The sequence below is a fragment of the Anguilla rostrata genome, chromosome 9, assembly GCF_018555375.3.
Source record: "Anguilla rostrata isolate EN2019 chromosome 9, ASM1855537v3, whole genome shotgun sequence".
NCBI classification, from domain to species: Eukaryota; Metazoa; Chordata; class Actinopteri; order Anguilliformes; family Anguillidae; genus Anguilla; species Anguilla rostrata.
In genome coordinates this window covers 28474073-28501036 of record NC_057941.1, presented here as the reverse complement: position 1 = coordinate 28501036, position 26964 = coordinate 28474073, and the positions used below count along the sequence as shown (strand labels likewise).

General features: G+C 42.7%; 2 protein-coding genes across 5 annotated transcripts; one reads left to right on the top strand and one right to left on the bottom strand.

Moving 5' to 3' along the window:
* Positions 1-916: 916 nt before the first annotated feature.
* LOC135263482 (insulin receptor substrate 1-B-like) lies at positions 917-20344 on the bottom strand. Of its 3 annotated transcripts, none has more exons than XM_064351568.1 (3): positions 20205-20344; positions 10120-13434; positions 917-3549 (listed from the first exon to the last, which is right to left on the bottom strand). In XM_064351568.1, the coding sequence occupies exons 2-3, from the start codon at positions 13223-13225 to the stop codon at positions 3536-3538; spliced, it is 3120 nt and encodes a 1039-aa protein (XP_064207638.1). In that variant the 5' UTR covers positions 13226-13434; positions 20205-20344; the 3' UTR covers positions 917-3535. The 3 variants fall into 3 exon arrangements, with proteins under 3 accessions (XP_064207638.1, XP_064207639.1, XP_064207636.1); XM_064351569.1 differs by lacking the exon at positions 20205-20344 and adding an exon at positions 18858-19132; XM_064351566.1 differs by lacking the exon at positions 20205-20344 and adding an exon at positions 18156-18504.
* On the top strand, positions 18503-25983 carry si:ch211-284e13.5 (uncharacterized protein LOC793850 homolog). 2 transcript variants are annotated; one of them, XM_064351571.1, is made up of 3 exons: positions 18503-18641; positions 21762-22124; positions 22630-25983. In XM_064351571.1, exons 2-3 carry the CDS (start codon positions 21803-21805, stop codon positions 23211-23213), a joined length of 906 nt encoding a protein of 301 aa, XP_064207641.1. In that variant the 5' UTR covers positions 18503-18641; positions 21762-21802; the 3' UTR covers positions 23214-25983. The 2 variants fall into 2 exon arrangements, with proteins under 2 accessions (XP_064207641.1, XP_064207640.1); XM_064351570.1 differs by lacking the exon at positions 18503-18641 and adding an exon at positions 20991-21588.
* Positions 25984-26964: the final 981 nt, after the last annotated feature.

Below are 26964 nucleotides of genomic sequence, written 5' to 3'. Positions count from 1 at the left end.
CTAGCAGGAGGTACTACCTTCCCATTCCCATGGCAACTGCATAAGCTGTCCCACTCCCTAACCAGTCGATGCTGCCCCTGGTCAGTACTCCGTGATGAATTGTTGATCTAAGTGTCACAAAAATACCACTTCTACTATATAGTCAAGGGTACATATTTAATAGCCCTGGAGCTTTCAGGGGAAACGTTTTTTCTCTCAGTATTCTAAAATCTTGACTCTCACGAGTCACTGTGGTGATAAAAAATCCCAATAGCACATTTTTTTTAAGAGTAGGGTATTAATCTTGGTCCTGGTAAAATCGTTCACATTGGGCCAACCATCATTAATATAACAAACTATATCAATGGTCTGATAACAATAATGTCAAATAATTATCCAAAAACAATGTGTTTGCTTCCAATAAGCTCTTCCCATTTTAAGAATGTTTTGTCCAATATTTGGATGTGAGAAATGTTTTTTAGATTACGATTACGTTTAGCAAGAACATGCTTTACATTACATTAATTTCTGTCTTGAATGGTGAGAGACCAATTTTTATATATTTTTTATTTTTATATTGAGATTAATCATGAATTCATGTGTTGAGGTGAGACAGATCAGTGTAATGTGTTTGCTTCTTTGTGCCAGTGTCTATACACTGCAGCAGGGTTTATAAGACCTAAAGGCAGAATAAATAAATGATTTAACATTTAAAAAGGTTTTCGCTCTAGCAAAACCAATACTTCTACCAATTTCATCAATCAAGAAAGTGGTTTGTGCATGATTTTTATTTACTTGCATGTGCTAAAACCTTAAGTAAATTTGCCCCATGCAATGGCAGCCTTTTTACCCGAAACAATTCAATACACACCTGACCTATGAGCAAATGACTCGCAATCCACTTCACACTCACTTCCTGCAGAAAGACAAACAACACTTGGCACTGTTGTTTTTATTTAAAAAACTGCATTGTTTATCATCGGTATGCTTACTAGTACACTTTGAAAAAGACAGACACTTCTTGTTGTTTTGTTTTCTTTTTTCTTCAAGCAACAAAGTGACACTGTCTACACCACAGGCAAGGACCCTTATGATCTTATGATTTTCCATTTTGAACAATTGGCATGAACAGAAACAACACATTAGCCATTTCTTTTAACCCTACACCCTCCCCTCCCTTAAATTCTACTCCCTAATGCACAGAACAATATAGCAATCTATAAAGAGCATAAATGACCACCCTTCTCCTTTAGTTAATGTCATAACACATCACCATTATTATAAAAATTATTATTGTAATAACTATTATTATTACTATTAATAATAATTTTATTATCCTTATTTTGCCTTTTGTATGGTAACTTCTGTTTAGATTATTAAGTCTACACTTGTTCCAAATTATTATTATTATTATTATGCCTTTTGTATGGTAACTTCTGTTAAGGTGATTAAGTCTACACGTGTTCCAAATCATTATTATTATTATTGTTATTATTATGCCTTTTGTATAGTAACTTCTGTTAAGGTGATTAAGTCTACACTTGTTCCAAAATTGTTGACAAGGGTACTTTAAGACAATGTTTTCGTGTAAAATCTTTGTCTCCACATCACTTAGTTATGCCGTTTAGCCAGCAAACTACAGTCGTGACACAAAACTGCACTTCACCAAACTCAAAAATAAAGCATCTTTTTTGACACGCAATTCACCTGCTTCTAGAATGCAAAATCTTTGTACAGTTGCTGCGTATCTTTTGTTTGTCAATTAACTCTTAAGGCAATAAAGATAGATCAACATAACAGACCAAATAGATACACAGACAGGTGGAAACAGACAAAGATGTTTCACAATTTCTTTCCATTGATCAAATCAGAACAAAGTGAAGGGTAGTGCTGGTCAGACAGGAATCTAATAGATCCAGGCTTTGGAAGGGCAGCCCTATAATCCACACAAAATCTCCCAATGGCTGAAACCATCCAATCAGTTTGGTGCAGGAAATGGGGTAAAACAGTAGATTTGATAGTTTGATTCCTGCAGTTGTCTTAGCTGGGAGAAATATAAAGTTAATATCTTTATTTAGTTACGGAAAGCCCTAAACCACAGGGACTTCATACCTGTATCATAAAATAGTAGCTTATGAAATGTACTTTGTGCATGCATGTGTGTGTGTTGTCGATATGTGTACAGTCTGTATTTTGGCACTGATTTCCAGCAAAGGAATGTTAAGATATTTCTGTGCCTTAGGAAAAAGTCCCAGTTTATAATGCAGTTCTTTTGTATTGTCTCAACTCAGATCTGGGGATCAACAAAACTGTACAACCACCTGATGAAATGAATGCTGGGAAAAAATATATACATCTGCACTGAGATTCTTTAGCAAAACTAGTAAAACAGAGTTCAACACACATACAAGCACACACACACAGAAATCAGTGAATTATCCATCCCAAAAAATCTGATGCCAGCTAAACAGCATTTCACATTTGTGTGAGTGTGTGTGGTGTGTGTACGGCTTCACTGAAGACAGGGGAACACAGGCAGACACTTGCATGGTTTTAGCTGATGAATCACAAGGGATGCATAAAGCAAGTATAGATCTTCAGGCATAGAGAGAGGGAGATTGTTCCAGCATGTATGTGTGCGTGTGTTTGTGTGTGTGTGTGTGCACATGTTTGTGTGAGTACATGCAAGCGTGCCTTTGTTCTTGTCCTTGGAACCTATCAATATACACAGTGTATGTGCACCATGTATATGTTTGTGATGTGTGTTTGGTTGTGTGTGTGTACATGCAAGTATAAGTGCGTTTTTGTCCTTTGCCTTTCAATGTGTATAGCATGCATAGTGTGTCTTTGTGGCCCTTCGTGAGTATATGTAAACATGAGTATGCTTTCAACCTTTGAGCCTACATGTATCTTTGTCCTGTGTGTGTGTGTGTGTGTGTGTGTGTTTGTGAAAGAGAGGGCGACAGAGACAGAGAGAAAGAGAAAGAGAGAGATTGTAAATGCAAGCTTAAGTGGCAGGTGAGGTCATAACAACGGGTGAGCCATACACATCAGGGCAATTATGGCATGTGGCAAAGCAAAAAGCAACATGAAGCTACTCTTTAAATGTTCACAAACACAGTAAGGCCAGCTGAATGTCATTATTATTACTATTAACATCATAATTTTCAATACTCCTTAATGTAGTTTCATGTTTTTTTTCATTTCGTCTGACCATTTCATGATTTTCTTTGTTAAAATGGCTACAATCAAAAAATATGAGGCACTTTTTTAAAGTTATATGTAGCTATATGTATATTTGATCATTTTAAATATTTAATTTCTCAATTTGACTATATCATATTATATTACAAATTTTACAATTATATTTCTTGAAGTTCCCTTGCAAGTTGCAAGAAAAAAATGTCACTGGCTCCTGGTTGGCAGTGAGTCTTAATAATCTGTTCTGATTGGCTGCAGGCCTCAATAGGAGAGAGTCTTTTGGCACATATTCTTTCAGTGGCTGAGGGAAAGAATAAAACTTTGAAAGTGCTTCAAAGACGTGTCCAGTTGCGTATCAGGTGCCACACTCTGCAAAGACAAGAGACACAATGAATTAACATGAGATAAGGGTAAACAATAAGAGATGCTTTATGTGCAAATATTGCAATTTCAGCATTGGACATTAACAGTGAGTGTCTGTCATTTACACACAGAAGTGATAATTCCACCTTTCATAAAGAAAACAAATGAGAACTTTGGAAAAGATTCAGCAACATTCACATTCTTGTCTCTCAGGCTCTCCATCTTTTTAATAGCTATCGGACGTGAAGTTACACCCCAGAGTACAAACACATGGACAGAGTCAATCAATCTTTCATTTCCTGCTCTATCTCTGCACTTGTGGACAGATCAATTTAATGGTGCCCAGAGGATCACTGTATGTTTGTCTCATTCACAGTGTCTTTGTGTAAAACCAAACAAAATCTTCTGTTCCATAGACTCAGTCCTACAATAGCATGTTTTTCTTTCCCTTCAGTCTTGCCGTATTGCTGTGTCAATACAAATGCACAAAAACGTGTGCGTTCAGAAATTTAAGGAATTATGTGCATATAATACTGAATACAGGTGAATGTATTCACACGCACGCACGCACGCACGCACGCACGCACGCACGCACACACACACACACACACACACACACACACACACTTTAAACACAACACACTTGTTAAGTGGCTTTCACACTCACAATGAACCCTGGGCACTGATAATTGAGATAGATACACAAAGAGCAAATAGCCAAGGTGAATGAGAGAGAAAGGGGGAGAAAGATATTATGTATACATACACATATACTTAAATGTATTTATGGCTGCACTTTGTGTTGTTAATATTCTTGCTTGGATCTTCTTATTTTTTAACGAGGTGTGCAATGTACATGATGTGGAAATTATGGTTATTACTCTACGATTTTAGGATTTTACTCTGTGCCAAGGGTTCCTATGTGCATTACAGTTACAGAATGCTCTCTTTGCACCTTCCCATTTTTGTTTATTTATCGAGGAAAGAAACACACATTTTAATTTTCACACATAATGTAGCAAATTTTCCCATGCTCATTAAATTGTCAAAGAAATGAATCCATTGCAGCTCATCCTGTGCGATGGTTAAGGTATAATCACAACAAATTTGATGGGAGCAATGTGTCTGTGATTGGTTGTGGTGTTTAGTGTCTTATAGCAAAGAATGAGCCAAGTTGAATTTGTCTTTAGATAGAGAACAATTAGAAAACAATCTATTTTGCCAACAGAAAGGAGGCACTGAGGAAAAACCAAAACATTTAAAAAGGGAACTTTGCCTTAAAGTCAATTTTGATGGTATACTGATCTGAACTGATGCCAAGTACAACATGCCAATCATCTAAATATTCATCTCCCATCCCAGAAAAATCTGCCTGAGTGGTGCATTTCCTGTCACTAGGGCAGCCACACTTATTATAAACGTTGTAGGGATACGTCACTGATTCACAGACGTTTAGATTCAGAACACAGCAAGTAAAGTGCCTAGACAACCGCAATTTACCAAAATGATTCTAAATACAAACAGTAGAGGGATCAATAAAGTACATTAACATCGACTTACGGTTTAACATAAGCCGCAGCTGAAAACTGACCAGAAATTTGTAAAGGACACCAACTGCCCAATTTTCTGCCTATAATCTATGATAGAGAAACCGGCTTACATATCAACAGATAAATCAATCAGGTAATCATAAATAGAGCTCTTTTTTAGGGGCATCGCTCTCTTTGCAGCTTTCCCATTTCCTTTTGTAATATCAGTGTGGTAATTAAGGTCAGGGTTGTTTTCAGGAACACTGTGTGAGGGACGCAGCAGAGCCAGGCTCGCTATAGCACTGCGAGACACAAATGAAAAACGGCCATTCATGCCACTGCTACAGGAAAGATAGAAGCAGTGCCTTTCTTTCCTCTGAACCACCAGAGAGCAAAAACCAAAAAAAGTAAGAAGAATAATGCAATATCCCTTCTCCGTATCCTTCTCATTCCAACTCACAGGCTCAATCCAAGCACCGCACACTCAAATTTCCATCTTTCCTAGAAGCAGGTTTCTGCCACAATGAGCGTTATGTTGTTTTTACAGTTCGCCATTATCTTTATTGCTTTTTTTTGCCCAGAGAATAAGTGCCCCATTTTCTTTCCCAACTCCATCCCTCACATCACTAGCTTCTGCCGCTCATTTGAGTGTGATGCTTCGAGCTCAGGTTCCAGAACAACTGTCAGAACAGCAAAAATGTTCAGATGCAGACTGCGGACCCATCTCTACAGACTGCACCTCTGCCTCTCCACTCTGACCCTCTCTAGCTCTTTTTTTTCCTCTCCTCAACCCCCAATTAGTATATCTTCTTTTTCTGTTTCTTTATTTGTATATAGTATTTTAATGCTCATTAGGATATTTCAGTTCTTGTTTGCATATTTCAGTATTAGCTACATTTCAAATATTTGTTAATCACTGCTTGAATTCAATCTTGCTCCAACTGAAATTACACTTGAATCCTGCATTGCTTTTAAACACAGTTATTTACACACTGCAAAGGATTTTTGTCAAACAAAAATATCAAATAAAGGCTGAGTTTGGACTGCGAGGAGGTTGGTTTTTCCCGGGTTGCATTTTTAACTTTTGTTTCCTTTGCGCCCTGACAACACTCATCTCTGATCAGAGCCCAGCAGGGGAGCACTCTCTGTGACAGACAGAGGAACAAATGTGAGCAGGAGGGAACAAGGGATTCTGAGGACAACCCAGGTGGCTCGTCAGCCCCAGAATCCTGCCAGAGGTTCCTGTCAGAGCATCTTAGATTAGATACCTTGGATCCAAAGAGGCTCTTGCTTCATAAACAACGGTTAAACCACAAAAGTGCCAAAGTCAAAGTCACTGAAACTATCGACTGTTTCGCTACTTGCTTCACCTACAAAATGTGCTCAATGTACCAAAAAAAACCCAAAAAGCATTAACCTGACCTGGGATATATGCTAATTTACCATACTTTTGGGCTCAACATGCTTCTCTCTTTTTCCTGTTCCATCCCGATTTGGAAAGGTGCACATAAGCATGCACTCTCCTCCAGAGCATGTGATGCAAAGCAGTGCATTTCAGCACACCACAGTTCACTAGTAGGGCTCACACATTCATAAGGAAGACGCTTCATGTCCGAACAACAGGTGGCTGAATCAACCAGTGGTGACAAGGCACCATCATCACTGCTGACTGAAACCCCCCCCAAGGCGACGCTACAGCCAATCGTGCATCCGGATACAGTTGGCACTGGCAGAGTATGAATTCAATGCCAGACCATAGGCCCCATCCATGCCCTACCAACAGTGCCTTACCCAGCTTGGGGTCATTGTTATAAAAGGGTTGGGATGCTGTATGAACCGCATTCGCCAGCCAGATGTTCCTATGTGCATCGCTACATCGATGCCACTGCACTTTCATGGTGCGTAGCTGATGCCAGAGAACTCCACAAGCGTTCCGTCTGCACAGGGCTCGGCACGGGGCTCTTCCTCCCCTTCCCGCGGCACTTCACCTCCTCTTCAGCGTCTGCAGGATGTGTTAATGACTTTGGAGGGCTTTCCATCTCCCTCCTTTCCCTACTACCCACCCCTCCTTCATTTTAGTATGAGTCAGTGTTTTTTACGAACACTTATTCATCAAAGTTAATTTCTCCATCTGTTAAGTCGCTCCTGAAGGGAGCACCGTGTGACTGATGTTAATTAGACGGCAAACCTGCCTCACCTGTATCCTCAGATCGAGGGTCATCGCGGATAAGAAGCGGCAACCTTCAGCCGTCTCCAGTAGCTTTTCCACAGAAGAAACAGCTCTTTCCATCAATATTCCATGAAGCAGCCCGACCCCATGGGACTGGCCTTAGAGCCACACGTGGCTTTTCCTTTGCTTACAGGGAGGCAAACTAGTGCATTACAGCTGGATACTGAATGTTCTGATGTTAAGGAAACAACAGTGTACAACTAAAATTAACATCATGTGCGGCTCCAATTCATGAGCAGAAACACTGCATCAAGGTAGGCTACCACAGTTGGCTATAGTCCTGCTGAAAAATCCCTTGAATCAATGAGTTTCACTGATATAGGTTGCAGGCTGCGTACTACTTTTGCACTTTTTAAGCAAGCTACCTTACCTCAGCTGCTATCGGAACAAATGCAGTGTAACATGTGAATATGGGAACCAGCTAATTTATTACAACAGCAAACATATACACAGATGCACACACACACGTACATGCACACATGCACAGCACACCATGTTTAAGAGAAGGAAGTCATACTGATAATAAAGAAAACAGAAATTAAAGGTAGAATGGTGAAGATGGTATATGACTGATAGATGAGGAAATTAATCAATGCAATACCGAGAGATGAATGGAAGGAGTGATAAAGGCAGAGAAAGAGATTGGATGTTAGCATGAACTTTGAACTTCTCCGGCAGCACTTCTGTGACTCAACAAGTACCTTAACAGGAAAGTTTCAGTGATGTTAAAAAAGAAATGAAAAAGTGACAGGAAGAGAAGCAGAAAGAGACTGGGAGAAAAAAAACAACAGCTTCATTAGCATCACTAAGGAAACAGAGCAGACCAGGTGCTCTTTGACAAAAGAAAAAGTCCAAAAATACCCCTCTCCCATATGCTTTCCCCTCTGTATAATTACCCATTGGTTTTTGTTTCAACCATTCTCTGTCTAACCACTTCATTTAGAGATCAGTTCATTATAGGTAACAGAGTTGATTCACATCGTGTTGCTAAGACAGAAATCATAAATTTTATCAATGACAAATCAACAGTGAACTGGAGTTGCTAATTGGCTCATTAGCATAGGAAATACAGTAGAACCTCAGTGATATGGTCATAAACGGACTGATCAATTGAACTATGTGGAAAAACTGGAAGTAGCATATATACTGTATATCCCTAATATAAATATCCAGCACTAATTGACACAAAAAAGCCTACACAGTTAATTCAGCTCTAACAGAGTACATATGAGTCCAATAGGGATCATTTCTACCTGGTAAGAGTTGATTTAACAGTGAACATTTCACAGACTAATGTCCCCAACATAAGCAATATAATCTACAACATGCAATATGATGTACATATTCCAAAGCTCAAGTACAATACTATTTACTTATTAATACTATATACTTATTTTATTGGGTTTTTTTTCCCCCCACTTTGTCTTCACTGTTACACAGAGAGCAACTGATTAATATATATATATATATATATATATATATATATATATATATATATATATATATATATATATATATATAATACCTTACATGCATAAAAACATATTTGGCCAATAAAGTCTGATTCTTATTCTGATTAATTTGTGAATACTACTTTTTCTTGCTTAGAGAGATGAGATTTATTAAGGCTCCGGAGCTTGATTTTGTGATTTTACTTATCTAATCCTTCCAAATCCAGAGGCACATGGGGCTTTGTTCTATAACTACTCACGCACGCACGCACGCACGCACGCACACACACAGTGTGGTCTGGCTGCTAATGTCCAAGTGGAGCTACAGTCTGATACAGATCCTTTACAATGGAGGTCATCATTTCTCAGACCCAGAGATGGGAGTTGGGTGGGGTTGTGGGGGAGGGGGTGGGGGATTAAGGCCGTTTAAAAAGCAGTTTAAAAGCCTCCCCTTTTACATTCCCATGAGTGAGAGACTGTAGTATAACTGCTTTGCATAGAGAAGGGTGTGCAACTTATGCTCTGGATGGGTCTCTTGGTTTCCGGAGCTGCACACCGTCAGCAGTCATAATTCAATTTGACTGACAAGCCAGGTCATGTTTTATGCCTCCACCCCCCCTCCCCAATTTGGAAAGCCCAATTGTGTTCATCAGCACTAATTGCTGCAACCTCTGCTATGGATTTGAGAGAACAGAGACAAGCATGTGTTCTCTTCAGAAACATGTCAGACGTCGTTCTTTTAAATCATACCACAGTCTACAAGTCGGGCTTGCACAGATGCGCATCAACAGGCAGACCATGGGCACCTGATCAATCAGCAGGGGTTGCTAGTGCAATTAAACGCAGTCATATCGGCCAACCGTAATACTCCTTTTCCTGGATGATGCTAGTGCCAATTATGAGTTGCCCTGTGGGACTGGTGCTGGTAGGGTCCAAATCTAAAACCAGACCATGAGGCCCATCCATGCACTAGAACATTTATTATTAACCTTTATTTACACAGGGTAAGTTGACTTAGTACATATGCTCTTTTACAGCAATGCTCTGTCAATGCCATGTCGCCATTAACTTAACTTAATATTAGGATGAGTCATGCCATAATTCCCTGGGAATCTGAGTTATCTGATTAAGAAAAAGGCATCTACGAAGGAACAGTGTAGTGCTATAATTATGTATGTACATTATTTAGTAAATATTTATGTTTTCATTTAATTTACCGTGAAGTATACTTATGTGACATTAACAACAGTCTGTCTACGTTCCATATGTAGATGGCCACATAATATTATATCTGGACTAAATATTGACTAAGCATTACGTCTAAATAAATGTTTCCCATATGTCTTTCCCATCCCAGAAACCTTACCTGGTCCATCCTTGTTACTTTTCTGATTTGTCCGCAGCTCCTCGGACTTGAGGAAATCGATGCTGGCATAGGTGTTCAGATTTGCCCCAACGCTGCATCCTCCCACAGAACCCCCTCCCAGGGTTCCACTAGACCCCCCTCCAAGTAAAGAGGAGAAGAGATGGGGTGGGGGAGGGTGGTGGATGCCAGCAGGGCCTTCCAAAGTAGAACGGCGGCCCTCCTTGCTGGCAAGGTCTAGGTCGATGTAATTCAGGCCTTGCTCCACAGACAAAGCCTGGGCAGCGGGCAGTCCGCTCCCCCAGGTGGATGCCCCCACCTCAAACCTGAGCTGGTGTGCCACACCCTGCGTGTTGTGCTCAGGGAAGAGGGACATGGAGGAGGAGGAGGAGGAGGAGAGGGGTAAAGGAGAGGAAGTTAGGAAAGATTCGGAGCAGTGGCGCCGCCGTCCTTGGGGGTCTGCCCTGATCACCCTGGGGCCAGTCCGGTCAGGACTGGCTCCTGCCTTCCCCAGCGGGAAGTCCAGGCCTAGCTCCATGGCAGAGGGACGCAGGGTGGGACTGCTACAGCGAGAGGAGGCCGAGTCCAAACTGAAGGCCATCTCAGTGTAGTCTCCGGCAAGTGAATTGGGTGCTGCGGCAACAGGGGTGTTCCCTCCAGGCTTCCTCCGTGGAGTGTCTCCTGGCTCCGCCTCCCGAGGGGTGTGGTGGGACTCCTCCCGGGTCTTGAGGGCGACAGCAGGTGGGGTGGAGAGGGACCCAAAGGAGGGGAAGGTGACAGGGGTCAGGGAGAGGTGGGAGGATGATGGCGAGGACGAGGGAGAGGGCGAGAGCGAGGGAGGGTGGCCGAAGTCCATGTTGATGTATTCGGTGGAGCAGGCGGCACTGCCAGAGGGGGCCAGGGGTGCAGAAAGGCTCCGGGGGAGGGTCTGAAAGCTGCTCAGGCAGGATTCGGCTCGATGAGAGGGCCCCAGGGTTCCACGTGGCAATGACAGTATGGGGCCCATGAGCCCCCTATGCCCAGCTCCTCCGCCATTCCCCCCAGTAGGTCCCCCAAAACGAATGCTGACATACTCCCCAGGGTTCTGGGGGACGGAGGAAAGGGAGTTCTCCCGCACCCTCGGGAGGGTGCTGGCTTTGGACATGTCCTCGAAGATGCTTGCAGGGTGACCCCTCCTCTGCTGCTTCTGGCCCTGCTGGTTCTGCATCTTCCCCCCTGGACCGTGCCTTTGCTGGGATGTTCTCTCTGTGGAAGAGCAGCAGGCTTCCCCAGGCCTGAACCCCACACCCACTCTTACCCCGTGTGCCCTCGGTGTCAGTTTGTCCTCAAGGCTCTCACTGCTGGCCGAGCTGGAGGAGTAAGAGGAGGAGGAGGCAGAGAGGCGCCGTCCTTTCGAGGACCCGGGGGAGGAGTCTTGCCTGCCGGGGAACCCCATTCCACCCCTGCCTCCCACCCCAACCCCAGCTACACCGCCCCTGCAGCTGTTACTGCCATTGAGCCCTGCCCTTTTGCCCCGTCCCAGGCTGTCCTCAACCCTTGCAGACAGGGTGTGCTTATAAGATCTGGGTAAAGAAAAGTAGGAGGGGGGAGTTTTGGTAAGACCCTGCGGGGGGTGTCCTTCAGAGTTAGGTGGTGGCGAGCTGTTGGCGGAGCGGGCTCCGATGGGTGACATGTTCATATAGTCATTACCATTATCCCTCTTTCCTCCTATAGCACCACCTCTGCCTCCCCATACTGCCACCTGCTGGTCTGGGGAGCAACTGCTGCTGGGTGACATCAACATATACCCCTCAGAGCTGAGAGAGCGCATTGGCTGGGGGGGCGAGACGCTGCTGCTAGGAGTCATGGCCATGTAGTCATCCAGTTTGGGGCTGGAGTCCGAGACCGCAACAGAGAGAGAGAGGGAGATGGAGACAGAGGGGGATTTAACCCCTGGCAACATTGACATATAGCCGTTATCTCCAGCCACTCCTCCTTCTCCTCCGCCCCCTCCTTTCCTGCCTTCAGCCCTGGGGGAGGTGAAGGACTCCCTGCTGGCACTCCGGCACATGACGGTGTAGTCTTCATCCTCCTCGGCCTCCTCCTCTTCTTCCCTCCTCCTGTGAGGATGGAGCCGCCCCAGGGCCATAGGGGGAAGGGAAGCCCTCTTGCTGAGTAGCCGGCGTTCAGCTTCACACTCTCGAGTAGAGGAGCGGCGGAGCACCCTGCGGGCATGGCCGCGTGTGTTTCCCCCCGAAGCTCTGCCCCCTCCATGCTGCTGGTGGCCCATGGTGATGTAGTTGGAGGCCCTGCCCCCTAAGGCATGGCACCCCAGGCCTCTGGAGGCAGAGCCCCCAGGGAGATCTGGGCTGGAACCATACTCATCCGAGGAGCCATAGTCGCTGGGAGAGCCAGAGACAGAGACCCTCTGAGGGGCGCGGCTGAAAGGGGCTACGGCCATGCCCCCTACTAATCCACCCCCAAAACCAAACCCCCCACACTCTGATCCATGCCCCGAGCTAGAGGACAGGCTGGGGGCGGGGGATGGGACGGGGTTGGGGGTGTAGCGTACCAAGCTGAGTGGGATTTTGGCAGGGGTGGGGGCGCGGGTCGTCTTGGGCATGGGGGTTGGGGTTGGGGTGGTGGAGCAGGAGGACCCGTTAAGGCTGGGGCTGGAAACGGGTCCTACTGCTCCTCCTGCCGCGACCCTGCCCTCATCCACCCCCCTACCCCCAATGCTGGAGGTGCGCGACCTGGAGAACCCGTGGCGAGGTGTTGGGGAGGTGTTGCCGCTGTTGCCCCCTGTTGGCCCGGGGGTGTCAGTGCGAGGCCTTCGGGAGAAGCCGATCTGGCTGGGTGGTGGATTCGGGTGATGCCGTCGAGATGGGACACTGATAGGGTTGGAGGCAGTGGTACCCCCGCCAATGGCTGCCGCTGACTGAGACCCCTTGCTACGCTGCCGAAACTCCTCGCTGAGAGCCTTCATGGCCTCCAGCAGAGTCTCGTGCATGTGCTGTGCCACCACCGAGTCCTCCACCTGCATCCAGAACTCTCCGGGCCCTGTCACAGCTGAGCGGCCCACCTCCACAAAGAAGAAGTTCTCGGAGTGGCCGCAGCGGCGCACGTTCATCAGCTGCAGCACCACGGCTGGCACATCCGAGTTCAGCTTGATAAAGTTAACCGTCTTGTCCGTCAGGCACAGCCTGTAGATGCCCACCAGGTTTCTGGCTTGCCCCAGCCCCTTGGGCCACACTTTTACCTGCCACACCTCTTTAAATGCAGGGCCTGGGAAGGGAGTCCCGACCTCTCCACCACTTCCGCTGTCATCGGGCGTCTTACCTGTGGAAAGGAGAAGTTATTTATTTAGATCCACAGACTTTTTCTATTTCTTTTTTAACAAATTTTTCTTTCTTCTCCCAATGTGGAATTCCCATTTATATTCCTATGCTTTATGACTGCAATCTCTGCTATCAATTTAGACTGTGGTTGCCTGATTGACCAACAGGGGTTGCTGATGTGTCATGAGACACGGTCATCCCTGCCGACCGATCCCCCTCTCCCTAGGCAACTTTACAGCTAATGAAGTGTCACCTGATGGGGCTGCTGGCAATATTCGAAACTGGCATGGTCGAGATTCCATGTCGACCATGGGGCAGACATATACAGAAACGTACGCTAAAATATTAAATTATCATAAAAATGGATTACAAAAATATACATATACATTGTAAAACAGGATGAATTAGGTAAGAAAAAAATGAAAAAAATTTTCAATTTACATTTTCTAAACAAAAGAAGCTGTCATGATTGTGCATCATTAGATGATTGAAACATTTTCCTTTTAAATAAAGAGTAAACAACTGAACAAATAAATATTTTAAAAATCTCTTAGACTAAGATATGTGATTTCTGTGATTTACAATGACAAACAGGCCTATTTGGATAGTAAACTATTAATTGGCTTCAGCCTGGAGTGCCGAATAATTCATTTAACAACAATACAATAAAACAACAATTTGCCAATTATATCACGCTTGTATTTAGGCCTATTCAAGTTCTTCAAGTTTTGACAGAGTAAAAACGGCCTATTCATAACAGACAAAAATAACAATAGGACTATGGTAGCCAGCCACCAATTTATTAAGGCTATGTCCTTGAATTTGCAGCAATACTTCTTGGCAAAGGAGTGAGCAGCTGCAACTTGAAATTGAGCTTTTGAGACTAAATAAGTTGAACATTTTAAAACATAATAGCCATTATTTAGCTTTAGTCTAGTTTATTTATATATTTATTTGTTTGTTTATTTTATGCAGCCATAATGTCTGGAAGGCGTTTTAATTTCCAAGATCATGTTTTGCTGGCCACAGTTCATTGCCATCTAACGCAAACTGACACTGATTCATTTGAAACTACTGCTTTGCCACACAGTTCGTGCAAATGCAAAAATTATGTATTTCGTAACGAGACTTTGCATTAATATACACATTTGACGTACTTTGGTAGAAAGATTTTAATATAACTGTGCATAACAAGGTCTGTGGATGCTCGTGAGTAACCATGTCACTGCATTTTGAAAGCGATGATGCTGTTGATTTTTCAAATATAAATTTTTGGCCCTTTCAGCCTGGGTAAGTGGAAAAATAGCTTTACTTCATTTTTGGCTAAACTGCCCATCAAATGACCAGTGCAAGCAGACATAGTCAGGTACATGGAACTACCTTTTTGATGGGCTCTTCTTGATGTAATGAGTTAAGAAGCAGTGTCTATTGTTGTTCCTCTAAAAACACAAAGGATTGCAAGGAACTAACAAAAAATGGCCACTCAGCAAAAACACCAAAAAAAAAATAGGACAAAGAAAAGCAAAAAGAGTTCTGAAAGGTACCCTGGAGGATACCCGCTAGGAACTGAAACTCAACTAAGACAAAAATACAGAAAAACACAACACAGGGAGATCATCAAAACTAGGAAAATTTGACTTGGAAGAAGAGAGGCACTTTTGCCAGAGGCAAAATCTCTAAATGTTGCATTTTGTAATAGTATGCTGCTTGTTTGATGCATGTTATCCGACTATTGGTTGCCTTTTGTCTGTCTCTATTGTCTGTTGTCATTCTGTTTGTCCTTATTTTACTTTACATTGTCTCTTCTATTTAACCCCTTTATTAACTCCACCCCCACCTCCCTACTCACGCCTCCTCAAGAGCTCTACTGACTCTTGCCAGACCATCATAGTAAATATGATTTTGATCTTAATTGACCTGCCTGGTAAAATAAATAAATGAAGCCCAAATCCAGCCAGTCTCACACAAACTTATCCAACAGCCTTACCCATCTGGATTTTCTGTCCTCGCTCTAACCCCCTATATAACAAATTCACATTGACTCAGTAGACTGGCACTACCATATATCCCATTTATCAAAACATTATCTCCCCTTTCAAACAAGCAATCCTTCATTTTTTTATTGCTTTCCCCCTTTTTGTCCCCAATTCGGAATACCCAATAGTATACATGTTCGTTTCTCCAATCTCAGCTATTGGTTTGGGAGAGCACAGACAAGCATGTGCTCTCCTCCAAATTGTGTGATGTCAGCTGCAGCTTCTTATCACACTGCAGTTGACAAGTCGGGCTCGTTCAGGCATGAGTTCAAGGAAGACACTTCACATGCAACTCATCAGGTAGACTCGCAGGCCAATCGACCAGCGAGGGACGCCGCTGCATCATGGGATGCGGTCATCTTTGCCAACTGAAACCACCCAGCCCTAGGCCAATCTACAAGTGGACTTGTGCATTGTCCTAATAGCCAATGGTGATAGTAACAGTAGCAGTGTCCCAATTAAAAATCCAGAATGTGCACCCTTAACAGGATGAGCTACCTACCAGCCTCCTTGCCCATAAATTGATTTTAAGCCATTATAAGCTGATATCAATATGACCCAAATATTATAGTGTATCCCTACATATAATCGTTAATTATAAAAACCGCTGCCCCTTGCAACACTTGCATACCTTGGCTGGTTTGTGTGAGCTCAAACGCACTACCCACGCACTACCCAATAACACCTTGTCTTCCTTATTTTCTTCTCACAAATTAACAACATTCCATTACTGTACGTGGGCACCACTTGCCATTATCTGATTACAAGTACTTCACTCTACACTCCATCACTCTCCTTGTGCAGCCATCACATTGCATAAGGAGCAGGCTCACAATTTCTACACCCCAATATAAATTCCTTCCTCTGTCTGAGATTACTCAGGATTGGACTGAAAATGGAAAATAAAATTCTGTATTAAGCTTTCAATTCCTCCTGGGGAAAAAGTTTCACCCCTGAACAACCACAGCTTTGGGGACAATAGTCTAGTCTTGTCTTTCACACAGGCATTGACATCACAATGGAGGGGCATTCAGAAATGCTGGCGTAATTACTGAAAACGCTCACACTAATGTAAAATAACTAAACAAGAAGGAAGTACTAATGGACACATTTAATATATTGTAGAAAAACAGAGAGGAGCGCATCTTTTGGAAGTGAGTAAAATGTATTAAGTGTTGTTTTTAAAATTTGGTAATTGCCTATATCTATCATTTACATTGTGGCTGAGCATGCATGGTTTGCCCAACTTAAAAGGTGCACGTTGGGTTCCCCATTTCGACATTTTTTGAGAACAATTTTGTGACACTTTATTTAAACCCCCTATGCTAGCTGAATACAATAGAAAAGCAGCCACTGTCAGTTATTCAATGATGTAGAGATGACCTGTGTGCATGAGTTTAGCTGAAATTAAAAATTAAGACCCTGAATTTTTTTTTTTTTTTTTTTGCGCTGACAACATATTTCCAAACATTTCTCTTACTGAAATTGCTTTAACATCACATATATTGATGGTCAGACTTTAAATTGGGCTAAACAATGTACAGCGTGAACAAGCATGCACATGCACACACACACACACACACACTCTCTCTCAATGCCCATCTGCCTATCTGTAAAACTCAGATTTGCCCTATAAGTAGACCAAGAAGGCACAATTTAAAAATAAATATTTGAGCTTGAGCAAGCTCCATATTGACAGATACAACATACTTTGTCGTACTTATCACTTTCTCTAACCTTCCACCCTGTTTTGGGGTATCAACATTAGATAATATTTAGTCCCAACAGGGTGCCCGCTGTGGAGCCATTATGTTACTTCATGTATTAGTACTGTTAACATGATGAAATTTTATGTAACGTAAACACACATTATTTTAAAAATAACTATATGAAAAATATGATGAACGCCTCTTTGCTTTGGTAAAGGAAAATGAAAAGAAACAGATAGAAAGAAAAAAATCTAACTGCTCAAGTGACAGCATTTTTGACACGCGTAGGCTACCCTCTGTCTTTTCCTCACACTGCAGGATAGGCAGACCTTTCGCAAAGCGCAGACTATAAGCAAACATCGGTAGCCTATAAGATTTTTTCCCAAGTCCATTAGCAGAAGAGAGAGGGGTATTTTAAGTCAGCAAGAAGTCTACTGTAGAGCTATAGGGTAAGAGAAAAACATTTTAACTTGTACATGTTTACAGTCGAAATGTACACAACGTGTAGCCTACCAATGTACAGAAGAAGAAACACTCGCATCCGTGTTTCACGTTTACTGAAGGCAATAATGACACTCCATTTACTACAGTGTTATAAAAAACACGGAACTGGACGGAAAAACGTGCAGACATAATTGGCTGTTTGGAAAGAGAGAGACAGAGAGATACAATGTCTTGTATTGTGTCAGCGAATATGGCTCTGCTACTGCGCGTGCAGCAGTGTTTACGTTGCAAGCAAACACAGCATCCCTTTTAACGCATGCATGCATCCCTTCCACAAACATGCCAAAAACGAGAACACGTAACGCATACCATATTGTCTGACCCTTACAAGGAATGGCACATGCAAAATTAAGGTACTGACTATCATACAGTTTTCAAGCACGAAAAAACATGGATTGTGTAGCCTATAGATCACTGCGGGCATGCTAGATTTTTGGAGACCGAAAAGGGGAACACTCGGTTTGGTGGCTTACTTTTAAATTGAAGGTCCAACATGGCCTGGTACCATTCGCTCTGGACCTCTTCGCTATCTGCAGCAATTGCAAAGCTCTCCCCGCGTGTGTACAGCACTATCATATGCTTGTTCTTAGAATCCGCCCGCTTGTTGATGTTAAAACACGTCTCCAGATTGAGGGCTTTTTTCGGGACGGGCGCCTTGCTGCGGAATTTCTTCTCGGTCTCGTAGTATTCGAGCCGGGCTGGGCCCCGTTCCGAGGCCGCGCGCAGAACGAAGTACCGCCGATGCATAGATTTCTGTTTGCGGAGGTAACCGCTTTTGCAAACATCCTCGTAGCATTGCAGCTCCGCTGCCTGGTTCTCCATTGCTTGGCTGAATTCTTGTTTTTCTTAAGGTTCTGTCCTCAATTCAATACGTTCTACTGCTAATATGTATTGTTTTTCATCCTTGGATCATCGCTTTTTAAATAGGTGTATTTAAGGGAGTGACAGAATTGTTAAATGTGAGTATTTTCCGAATTAATTAATTGTATTATGCTCTTTTGCGGTTGTGTTTTTCTCCGCTAGCTTCCGTCTGCGCTCACACACTGACAGGCGTGCACATGCGGCGAGCGACGTCTGCGCTAAACTGCCTAGCTACTGCAATTTAGCTAGTTGCTTGAGTAGGGTACTTTAATCCCGTTCACGGTACAGTCTCACTCTCCGATTCCTGACCTTACCTGTCTGTCAACGCATGTCCATATGCGATTTGGAAGAGAGAATAGCGCATTAAGACGGTACGCACATGGAATTTCAGGTGCAGTTTAGTCATTAGTTGATCCTGAGTCACGCACATGACATTCACAGAAGTTGTTACGAGACAAACAGGGGTTAGCTGTTTTTCAATATATTTTGTCGTTTTTAGCGTAACTGATACATGCAGTAGGCTACAAACTGCATGTTTTCACATATGAAAGGTAACGATAAAGTAAAATGTTCTGTGCGCCATTACAAAAAGTCTTGTTCTTTAAAAGAAAACTGTTTACGATGCAAACACCGTTAGGCTACATTAAAACAGGCATTTCTTACATTGAAAAATGTCCACGACATAATGTTAAACGTCGTTATTCTAAAATAGTAGTTTATCACTTAATAGGCGGTATTTTACCATAATGTATCAGGCAGGACTATATGTGGCATATTAATAAACGCAACGTAGGTGTGTGTTTGTGTGCGTATGTTGGTCTGGTATTTTAGTGTGTGAATTGTGTGATTTCATTTCGACAGGTAGACTGCATTATTTATTTCACTTTACACTACCCAGTGGCTTGAACAGCACACGTGTGACCTCTGTCGGTTATTTTATATTCCAACACGTTGCGCCGTCAGCCTGCGTTATCATATGGAATCAGTGCTTGTGATACTAACACAGAAATAAACACGGACACTTTTGTGAGTGGCATTCATGGACTCTAAAAAAGCCAAATTATGAACGTTAACGAGTTAACGTGCAGGTGCGTTTTTTTAGACTGGGCATTGGTGTGCTGGACATTGGATGCCAGGTAGGCCTAAAATGTGACCCAATGTCAGTCCACTTTTCCTTGTAGAAGCTCCATCTCAGGTGAAGCTCCACTCTTGGTTTTCATATTGTGGGCCGGTCTTGGAAATAAAGCCATGTGTAGTTCATTTGGGTTAGAGTACTTCTGAAGTCTGACTTCTTGTATCATTGTGTTGCTTGTTGGAATAATTACTTTTCCACTAGTAGACTAAAACACAATTTTGTTTTTATGTTGTATTCAATGCCACTTTTGGTTGATAATTCGTAAATGAAGAGAAACCATGGGTCAAAATGGGTCAAAGTTTAAAAATACTGTAAATAGCAACAACATCATCATCATCAACAACAACAAGAACAGTTAGTATATCAGGGTAGTTATCAGGGAGAGGGGAAAACATAAAACGTGATAATTTCACAATTTTGCATTCAGCTATTTTGATTTTTCCACGAGACTACAATCTACAGTCTACTAGAATGAATTGTCTGTATTTACAAAACATTGAAGCGGACAATCTTTGTATTTACTCACCATCTTTGTTAAAGGTAACGTCCACCTGAAATTTGGTGATCAACTGTGAACCATCCCGGAGTTTTGAAATACCAAATACGAATAAATAAACATAACGTCAGAATAATAGCTATATACAATCACAGTTTTAACTATTATTGGTTTAAGACTTTGATAGAGGTTACTGTTTGTCAAATGGCGCTTCGCTGATGTCAGGTTAAAATTTAAATAGCACGGAGCGAAAATTGAAAGGGGATCAAACTAATCGGCCCACGTTGTTGGAAAATGATCTAACGTCAGCTAAAGCTACAAAAAAGCCTGCTGTGCTATTTTTTGCAATATTCCGTATAGCTTACTCGCCCGCTTGGTACATGTTTTTGTTATGGCAACGCGTCTTTAGTGGGAAAAGGGAACTTGAAACGAAAACTTTTTGAAGACAAGAGGGAGTACCTTTTGTTTCCGTATAACTTAGCTAGCTAGCGCGCATAGCTACTGGTCAGCAAGCTCTCTTTCAAGCAATAGCGAACTGTAGCCTATGTACACTTTTGTTGCTGGTTAGCTAGCGAACGCTAGCCAATTAATTCAAAATTACGAACTTCACTTTAGGAGCCTGCTAATACCTGGATATACATTGCAGATTGCACAGCCAACTTAGTTACTGCTAAATTAGCCAGGATTTCTCAATTAGTTATCCCATCTCAAGCATATAACATTGGCATACAAGGTTCGTTAGTCTGTACCACCAAATGAAATTAGTTATTAAGAGCAGTTTCGGGGAAAAAGAAACGTAAAATAAAAAACTTGGCAATGTCAACGAATGGCAGCCCAGCTAATTCATCTTTAGTTTCGGAGCTGTCGTTTTCATTTCAGGATGAACTAACTGCGACCATACACAATGCATTTGGAGTGGCTGTGGAAATGGCTGTGCTCGAGATCACCAAACTGGTAGGCCAAGCGTTGGGGGATGTGCGTGATCAAATGCATGAAACATTACGGGAGAATAAGTCACTCAAGCAGCGTTTACAAGCAGCTGAGTTGGAAGTTTGCACCCTGCGTGATCGCGTCAGTGACGAAAGCAACGCGCAGCTGGCTGCGGCATGCAAGTTTAGCTCTGTTGATGGAGTTCAACAGGTTCATCTACCACCGTTACCCCATATCGACAGCCTACAAAGCCAGCCTATCACTGGAAAACAAAAACAGCAAAGGAATATCGAATCAAAACAGCCAATTGATGCATTATTGAATGTGGATGAAAGGTATGAGTTTTTGACTGCAGCTGAGGAAGTCGATGGACACCATAAAAAATCGTTTTGCGAAATCCGTGAGGATGGACGTGTCTGTTCCCATGACCTGAACTCAAATATAGGTGGCGAGTCAAAATCAAATGAACCTCAAGAATCGACAGGTTTGTTTTGCACGTAATGTTTATCCAATATGCCTAAGTATGCTACATTCTGCATTTTTAGTTGTAAATAATAATGCAGATGTTAAGCTTACATTTCAAATATGTGTCCAATACATTTCAAGTCTTGTGATCCCAACAATATGCACAATTGGTTTATCATTATTTTTGTGCAGGTACAGATGGAAACCATCACAATTTGTTCACGGCTGGCCAGATGGGTGGAGTGCAGTTTAATCGCACACAGTCACAAACAGCTCCAGGACTGGACAACGCCCAGACTTTTGTTGAAGGACAGAGTGTACCTGATGCCGTCTGTCCTAAATCTGAGGTAGAACAGCCCCTGGAGGTGAAAAAGGAGTCACCGGATCTCACTTGTGCCTCTGGCTCTGGGCCCTTTGGTGGGGGGGCGGAAGACATTGGTCCAGATAGCCTCTCTCTGGCTCAGTCCAGACTTTTGGAAGACTGGAGGCCTGAACCTCTGCAGCTGCAGAACTGCAGCACAGACTCCCTCATTCCCTGCACCAGCCACTCTCTGTGTAAGTTTAAATAGTTATTATTTTCTGTAATATTAGATTATTTGAAGTGTCCTGTACACTGTATTGCCTGGCAAGATGAATCTATTTCTGTAAGGACAATGAAGTAAATTGAAATGAGATAAAGAGAAACAGACAGAGACATAGAGAGGAAGACTGAGAGCATGCTGGGAAGTACTTGTAGTCCGGTAACTGGTAAGTGGTGGCTACCTGTAGTAATGAAATGGAGTAGCAGCAGGAGGGTGAAATGAGGAGACTGCCACTGAAATATGTCAAACACACTCCTAAATGTATCTTTGCCTCTAGCCGTGAATCTGCTCTAGCCTCCTCAGTGTAATTGTTAATCTCTTGGTTATTTATTGCATGTCCCATGCCAGTCATTGTTAGTTTCCTCGATGTCTGTAGTTTTGTCAAAATGGGATTATATTTATTGAGTAATGGATTTGTTGGGAAGTTGATGACAATTTTTTTTGACTGTTCTTCCCCCAATTCATGCGTGCCTTCACAGCTGACTCAACGATCTTCAATCCAGAGATACCGGACGTCCTCTCACCAGCAGCCAGCGGCATGCCTCTGCCATTCTCCAAGCCATACCAGCCTGGAGAACCCGCACGGATCTCAGTCGCAGGTCAGCCGTTCTCCAGCCAGATGAGTGACGGGGATGCCAAGATGGCTGCCTCCAGTAGGAACCACCACGTCTGCAGGGTGTGTGGCCAGGCTTTCCATCTGGCTGGGGAGCTGCGGAAACACCGCGCCCAGCACCACAACCATGCCCCCGCCACTGCTGCCCCCAAAAACCCTAAGCGGCAGGTCTTTCCACCAGGCCGCAGCCCCTACCACTGCTCCCTGTGCGGCCGTGACTTCAACCGCATGGAGCACCTGAAGATCCACCAGCGCATCCACACCGGGGAGCGGCCGTACGCCTGCTCTGTCTGCAATGCCCGATTCCGCCACTCGTGGGCGCTTACCAGGCACTTCCGCATCCACACGGGCGAGAAGCCCTATGTCTGCAACCAGTGCGGAAAGACCTTCCGGAACTGTGGGGGGCTCCGCTTCCATCAGAGGTCCCACTCCATTGGAGGGGTTCCCTGACCTAGCTGGAATTGGAATGGGGTGGGGTGGGCTCTGGGAGTGGACTACAAATTATAGAGGTAGAACAAAATAGTGCTGAAAGAGTTGTGCTGTCACCTTACTCATCATAGAAAACAGAGAGGAGAATGAAGAGACTGAAATGAGAAAAAAGGCAGAGATGGTTTGTCCAGTTAGTTGTAGTGCGAAATGCAAATGGGTCTTGATGAGTGCAGACTCAGTGAGGTCTGCACATAAGTGCTTGGTGAAAATGTTTTACTGTTATCTGATATAGGAGAAAACCAGTGCATACAGCCATTTAGAAAATAAGCCAGAATAATTGGTTGGAACAAAAACCTGGATACAAAGCAGCTCAACAGGACTGGCGTTGTGTAGACCTGGCCCAAGCCTTCTGGAAAACCAAATTGTCTTCTTGTCTAAACATTTTTTGCATTGTCCATGGTATACATTTTACATTTATATTCACTGTCTCAGTTTGTCTTTTAAGCTGGACTGAGTGAGAGTAACTTGGAGGAAAACTCCAGGCTAAAACACTTTTGCATTGTAGGAATTGCAATTCGCATATTGGCAATGTAAAATGCAACCCTGGTTCTATTTTCCTTTTTTTTTTTTCCTGTAGACATTGTGAATTCAACCAGTAGGCTAATAACAGGTAAGAATGTCCAACCCAGATCTAATATGAATAAGCACATTATTATTAATTATTAAACTTTATTTATGCAGGGAAGGTTGACATAACTTAGCATAACATAATCTAACATAGTGACGAGAACAGGCCATTTAGCCAAATAATGCTCGCCATTTTGACTGAGCACACACGTTCTCCACAACGCCCTGTGAATGCCCCCAAGTAGCCTAGCCTGCATGCCTTTGGATTGTTGGCGCATGCTTAGCGTTGTGTCCAATAAGGGGTAGATTCATCCAAATGACACCTGAACCGTAACCGGATAGTTGCAGGCAGTGCAGGGATGCCGTCTGTAGTGACATCGGAAGAAGCCTGACAGGTTCGCAACTGTAAAATTGGAAGTAGCGATAATGAAAAATATATTACACATATCAGATAATAAACCCTGAAATTAATTTCACATCGCTGCTACATGTTTACTAATGATGTTTTTTAGCCTGGAGTTTTCCTTTAAAGTTCTGGGACAGGTGAATAAAAAATACTTCAAATATATACTTTCTTTTTGGAATAGTAGGTGAAAGTTCCTCAGATTAAGATTAAGTTCCTCAAAGTCTCTAGTGAAACTTTTAGAAAGTCATTTTTGTTCCGTAACTTTCATTCTGTTGTATGTTTACAACATTGGGTTTTCCTCAATCAGGCCCAACTTCTCGTAGTTACCTGTCCAAATGTATCCTTGTTTTCTCCCCACCACACAAGGCAAATGCGAACTGGCCTTGACTGAGCAAATTACTACAGCTATACTCTGTAACTATGTGGGTTCAACATTTATGCATTTCTCAGTTGGAATAGCACCACCAAATTACACGTTTTTAAACATTTAGCAGCTTATGGTTTTACATACAGTCCATTTGTATAGTGGGATATTTACTGAAGCTATTCAGGTAAACAGGATTTTTCCTGGCTCCAGATTTACTACATATTGTTAGTAAAGTATAATACTTTTTATTGTTTTTCGAGTGTCAATGTTTTACTGCTTTGGGAAAAGTCGCCAGTTGGAATTCACGTATACATTTTTGGCTATTGGCTGAGCGACTGTTTGATTCTTTGGGACGTCGACGGCAGGGCAATTATACTTCTTAACAGGTCAGAATTTTGTGGAGGTGACACAAAATTCGATAGTAGCGGCCGCCTCAGAATTCACTATGCAGGAGAAACCCTGGGTTAAGTATTTTGCATTGAGTTGCAATGACAGTGCCCCCTGGGAATTGAACCAAAATTCTCTTTCAAGGGGCCAAGCCCAGTTCACTAACCATTACCCCATACTGCAACCAGCTACTGCACATCACTGTTGCCCTAGCATGTGTGTACTTGACATCTCCAGTTGGATTGAGGTTTCCTCCCATTTAGCATTTTATCTGTGATTATTTTGCTGCATTTACTGATTGTGTCTGTGCAGATTTTGTCTGGGAGTTGTCTGTCTGGTTTACTAGTAAGCTTGATGGAGCCAATGGGAGATAAATACACAATCAGTTGTGGTTTTTAAGGGGAAGAGGTTTTAATAGGCTTGTAGGACTTCATTGTGAAATTGGGGAGCTGTTTGGAAAGTAAGGGAACAAAACGACACTGGGCATAGATCTGCATATTACAAGGGATCAACACAAGGATTTGTGACAGTTTCATTGAGTGTGGCTGAAAATAACCCTTTCACACTCTCCGAACTTTCTTAAAGCCGTTGTGAACATCTGAAGAACTCAACCTATACCGCAGTCCGAAATATTACAGGTTCTGATTACCTAAGAACTGCTTTTATTTATTATAATAGGCAATTAATGCTGAACTGGAAAAATGTCTGATCGTTGTATTTTCTAGAACCACCTTCAAAACTGTGCCTGAGTTCAGCTCCAAGCTTGGGGCTGAAGTCCAATGAAGGTTTAGTGTTTGCAGGATAAAGGTCACTGAACCTTCAACTCTCCCCCCCCCCCATGTTTTATTTTTATTTTTATTGTACATTTTTCAACTTGTAGATACATGGGAGCATTCAATATGTTTTATATAGCCACTTTCATTACAATGGTCTGTAAGGTCTTGATTTCTGAAAATCTTTGTTAATAAAAACCAGTTCATGTTGGCTCTGCTGGCTTAAAATTTCATGCTGAAATCTCACCATGAGTAACTTATTTGTAGCTTGGGGTGGCCAAAGCTCCACAATGAAAGATGGCAAAATTATTGATCAATACTGATCAACATGGTGGAATTAGGAACAATGGGTTTAAGTTGGGGGGGGGGGGAGTTATCCTGTAAGTTTACAAGTTTACTTCTGTTAAGTAAAGTGAAAGTGCATTTTAAGTACACTACCTGGATTTATACATTTTATACATTTTGAATAACTAACTATATATCTTTATCTAGCTGCATAATTATGGTAAATGTAAGAAAAAAGTGATTGCATAGGGTCTGCAATACCTGTCTCTAGGTTACTCTGAAATCTAAGTTGGCAATATTTACTTTGCCTGCATCCACCAACCACAAATAATACTAACCATGAAATTATCGATTTCTTTATTTTTTGCAAATTGGCAGGCCAAGGTACACTTCTACTGTTGATGACTGAAGAGTTCTCACTATAATGAAGAAAAAACCCCAAAAACCTGTCTAAAAGATCAGAAACGCTCTTCAGGAGGCAGGCGTGGGTGTGTCAGTAACTACTGTCTGCTGAAGACTTCACAGACAGAACTACAGAGAGTACACTGCAAGATGCAAACCACTAAACTAAAAACAGGATGATCAGGTTACAGTTTGCCAAGAAGTACCTAATAGAGCCTGTAGAGTTCTGGAAAAAAAAGGTGTGTGGACTTGTATCAGAGTGATGGCAAGAGCAAAGTGTGGAGGCCAAAAATAACTTCCCAAGATCCGTAGCAACCCCCCTATTCTGTGAAATACGGTGGGGGTGTTATGGTTTTGGCATGTATGGCTGCCACAATTAATAGTGCAATTGTCTTCATTGATGATGTAACTGCTCATAGCTGCAGCAGAATTCTGAAGAGCACAGAAGCATCTTATCTTCAACCAAATGCCTACAAACCGATTGGATGGTGCTTCATCCTACAGTTAGACAATGATCCCAGTCAT

What these genes read in the sequence shown, in the direction of transcription:
- LOC135263482 (XM_064351566.1), bottom strand. Translation starts at nt 18,504, where the DNA reads ATGGAGAACCAGGCAGCGGAGCTGCAATGCTACGAGGATGTTTGCAAA. An exon ending in GTTGGACCTTCAATTTAAAA is followed by an intron (nt 13,435 to 18,155) that starts GTAAGCCACCAA and finishes TCCTTTCCACAG; the next exon opens with GTAAGACGCCCGATGACAGC.
- si:ch211-284e13.5 (XM_064351570.1), top strand. Translation starts at nt 20,991, where the DNA reads ATGTCAACGAATGGCAGCCCAGCTAATTCATCTTTAGTTTCGGAGCTG. An exon ending in TGAACCTCAAGAATCGACAG is followed by an intron (nt 21,589 to 21,761) that starts GTTTGTTTTGCA and finishes ATTTTTGTGCAG; the next exon opens with GTACAGATGGAAACCATCAC. An exon ending in CTGCACCAGCCACTCTCTGT is followed by an intron (nt 22,125 to 22,629) that starts GTAAGTTTAAAT and finishes GTGCCTTCACAG; the next exon opens with CTGACTCAACGATCTTCAAT.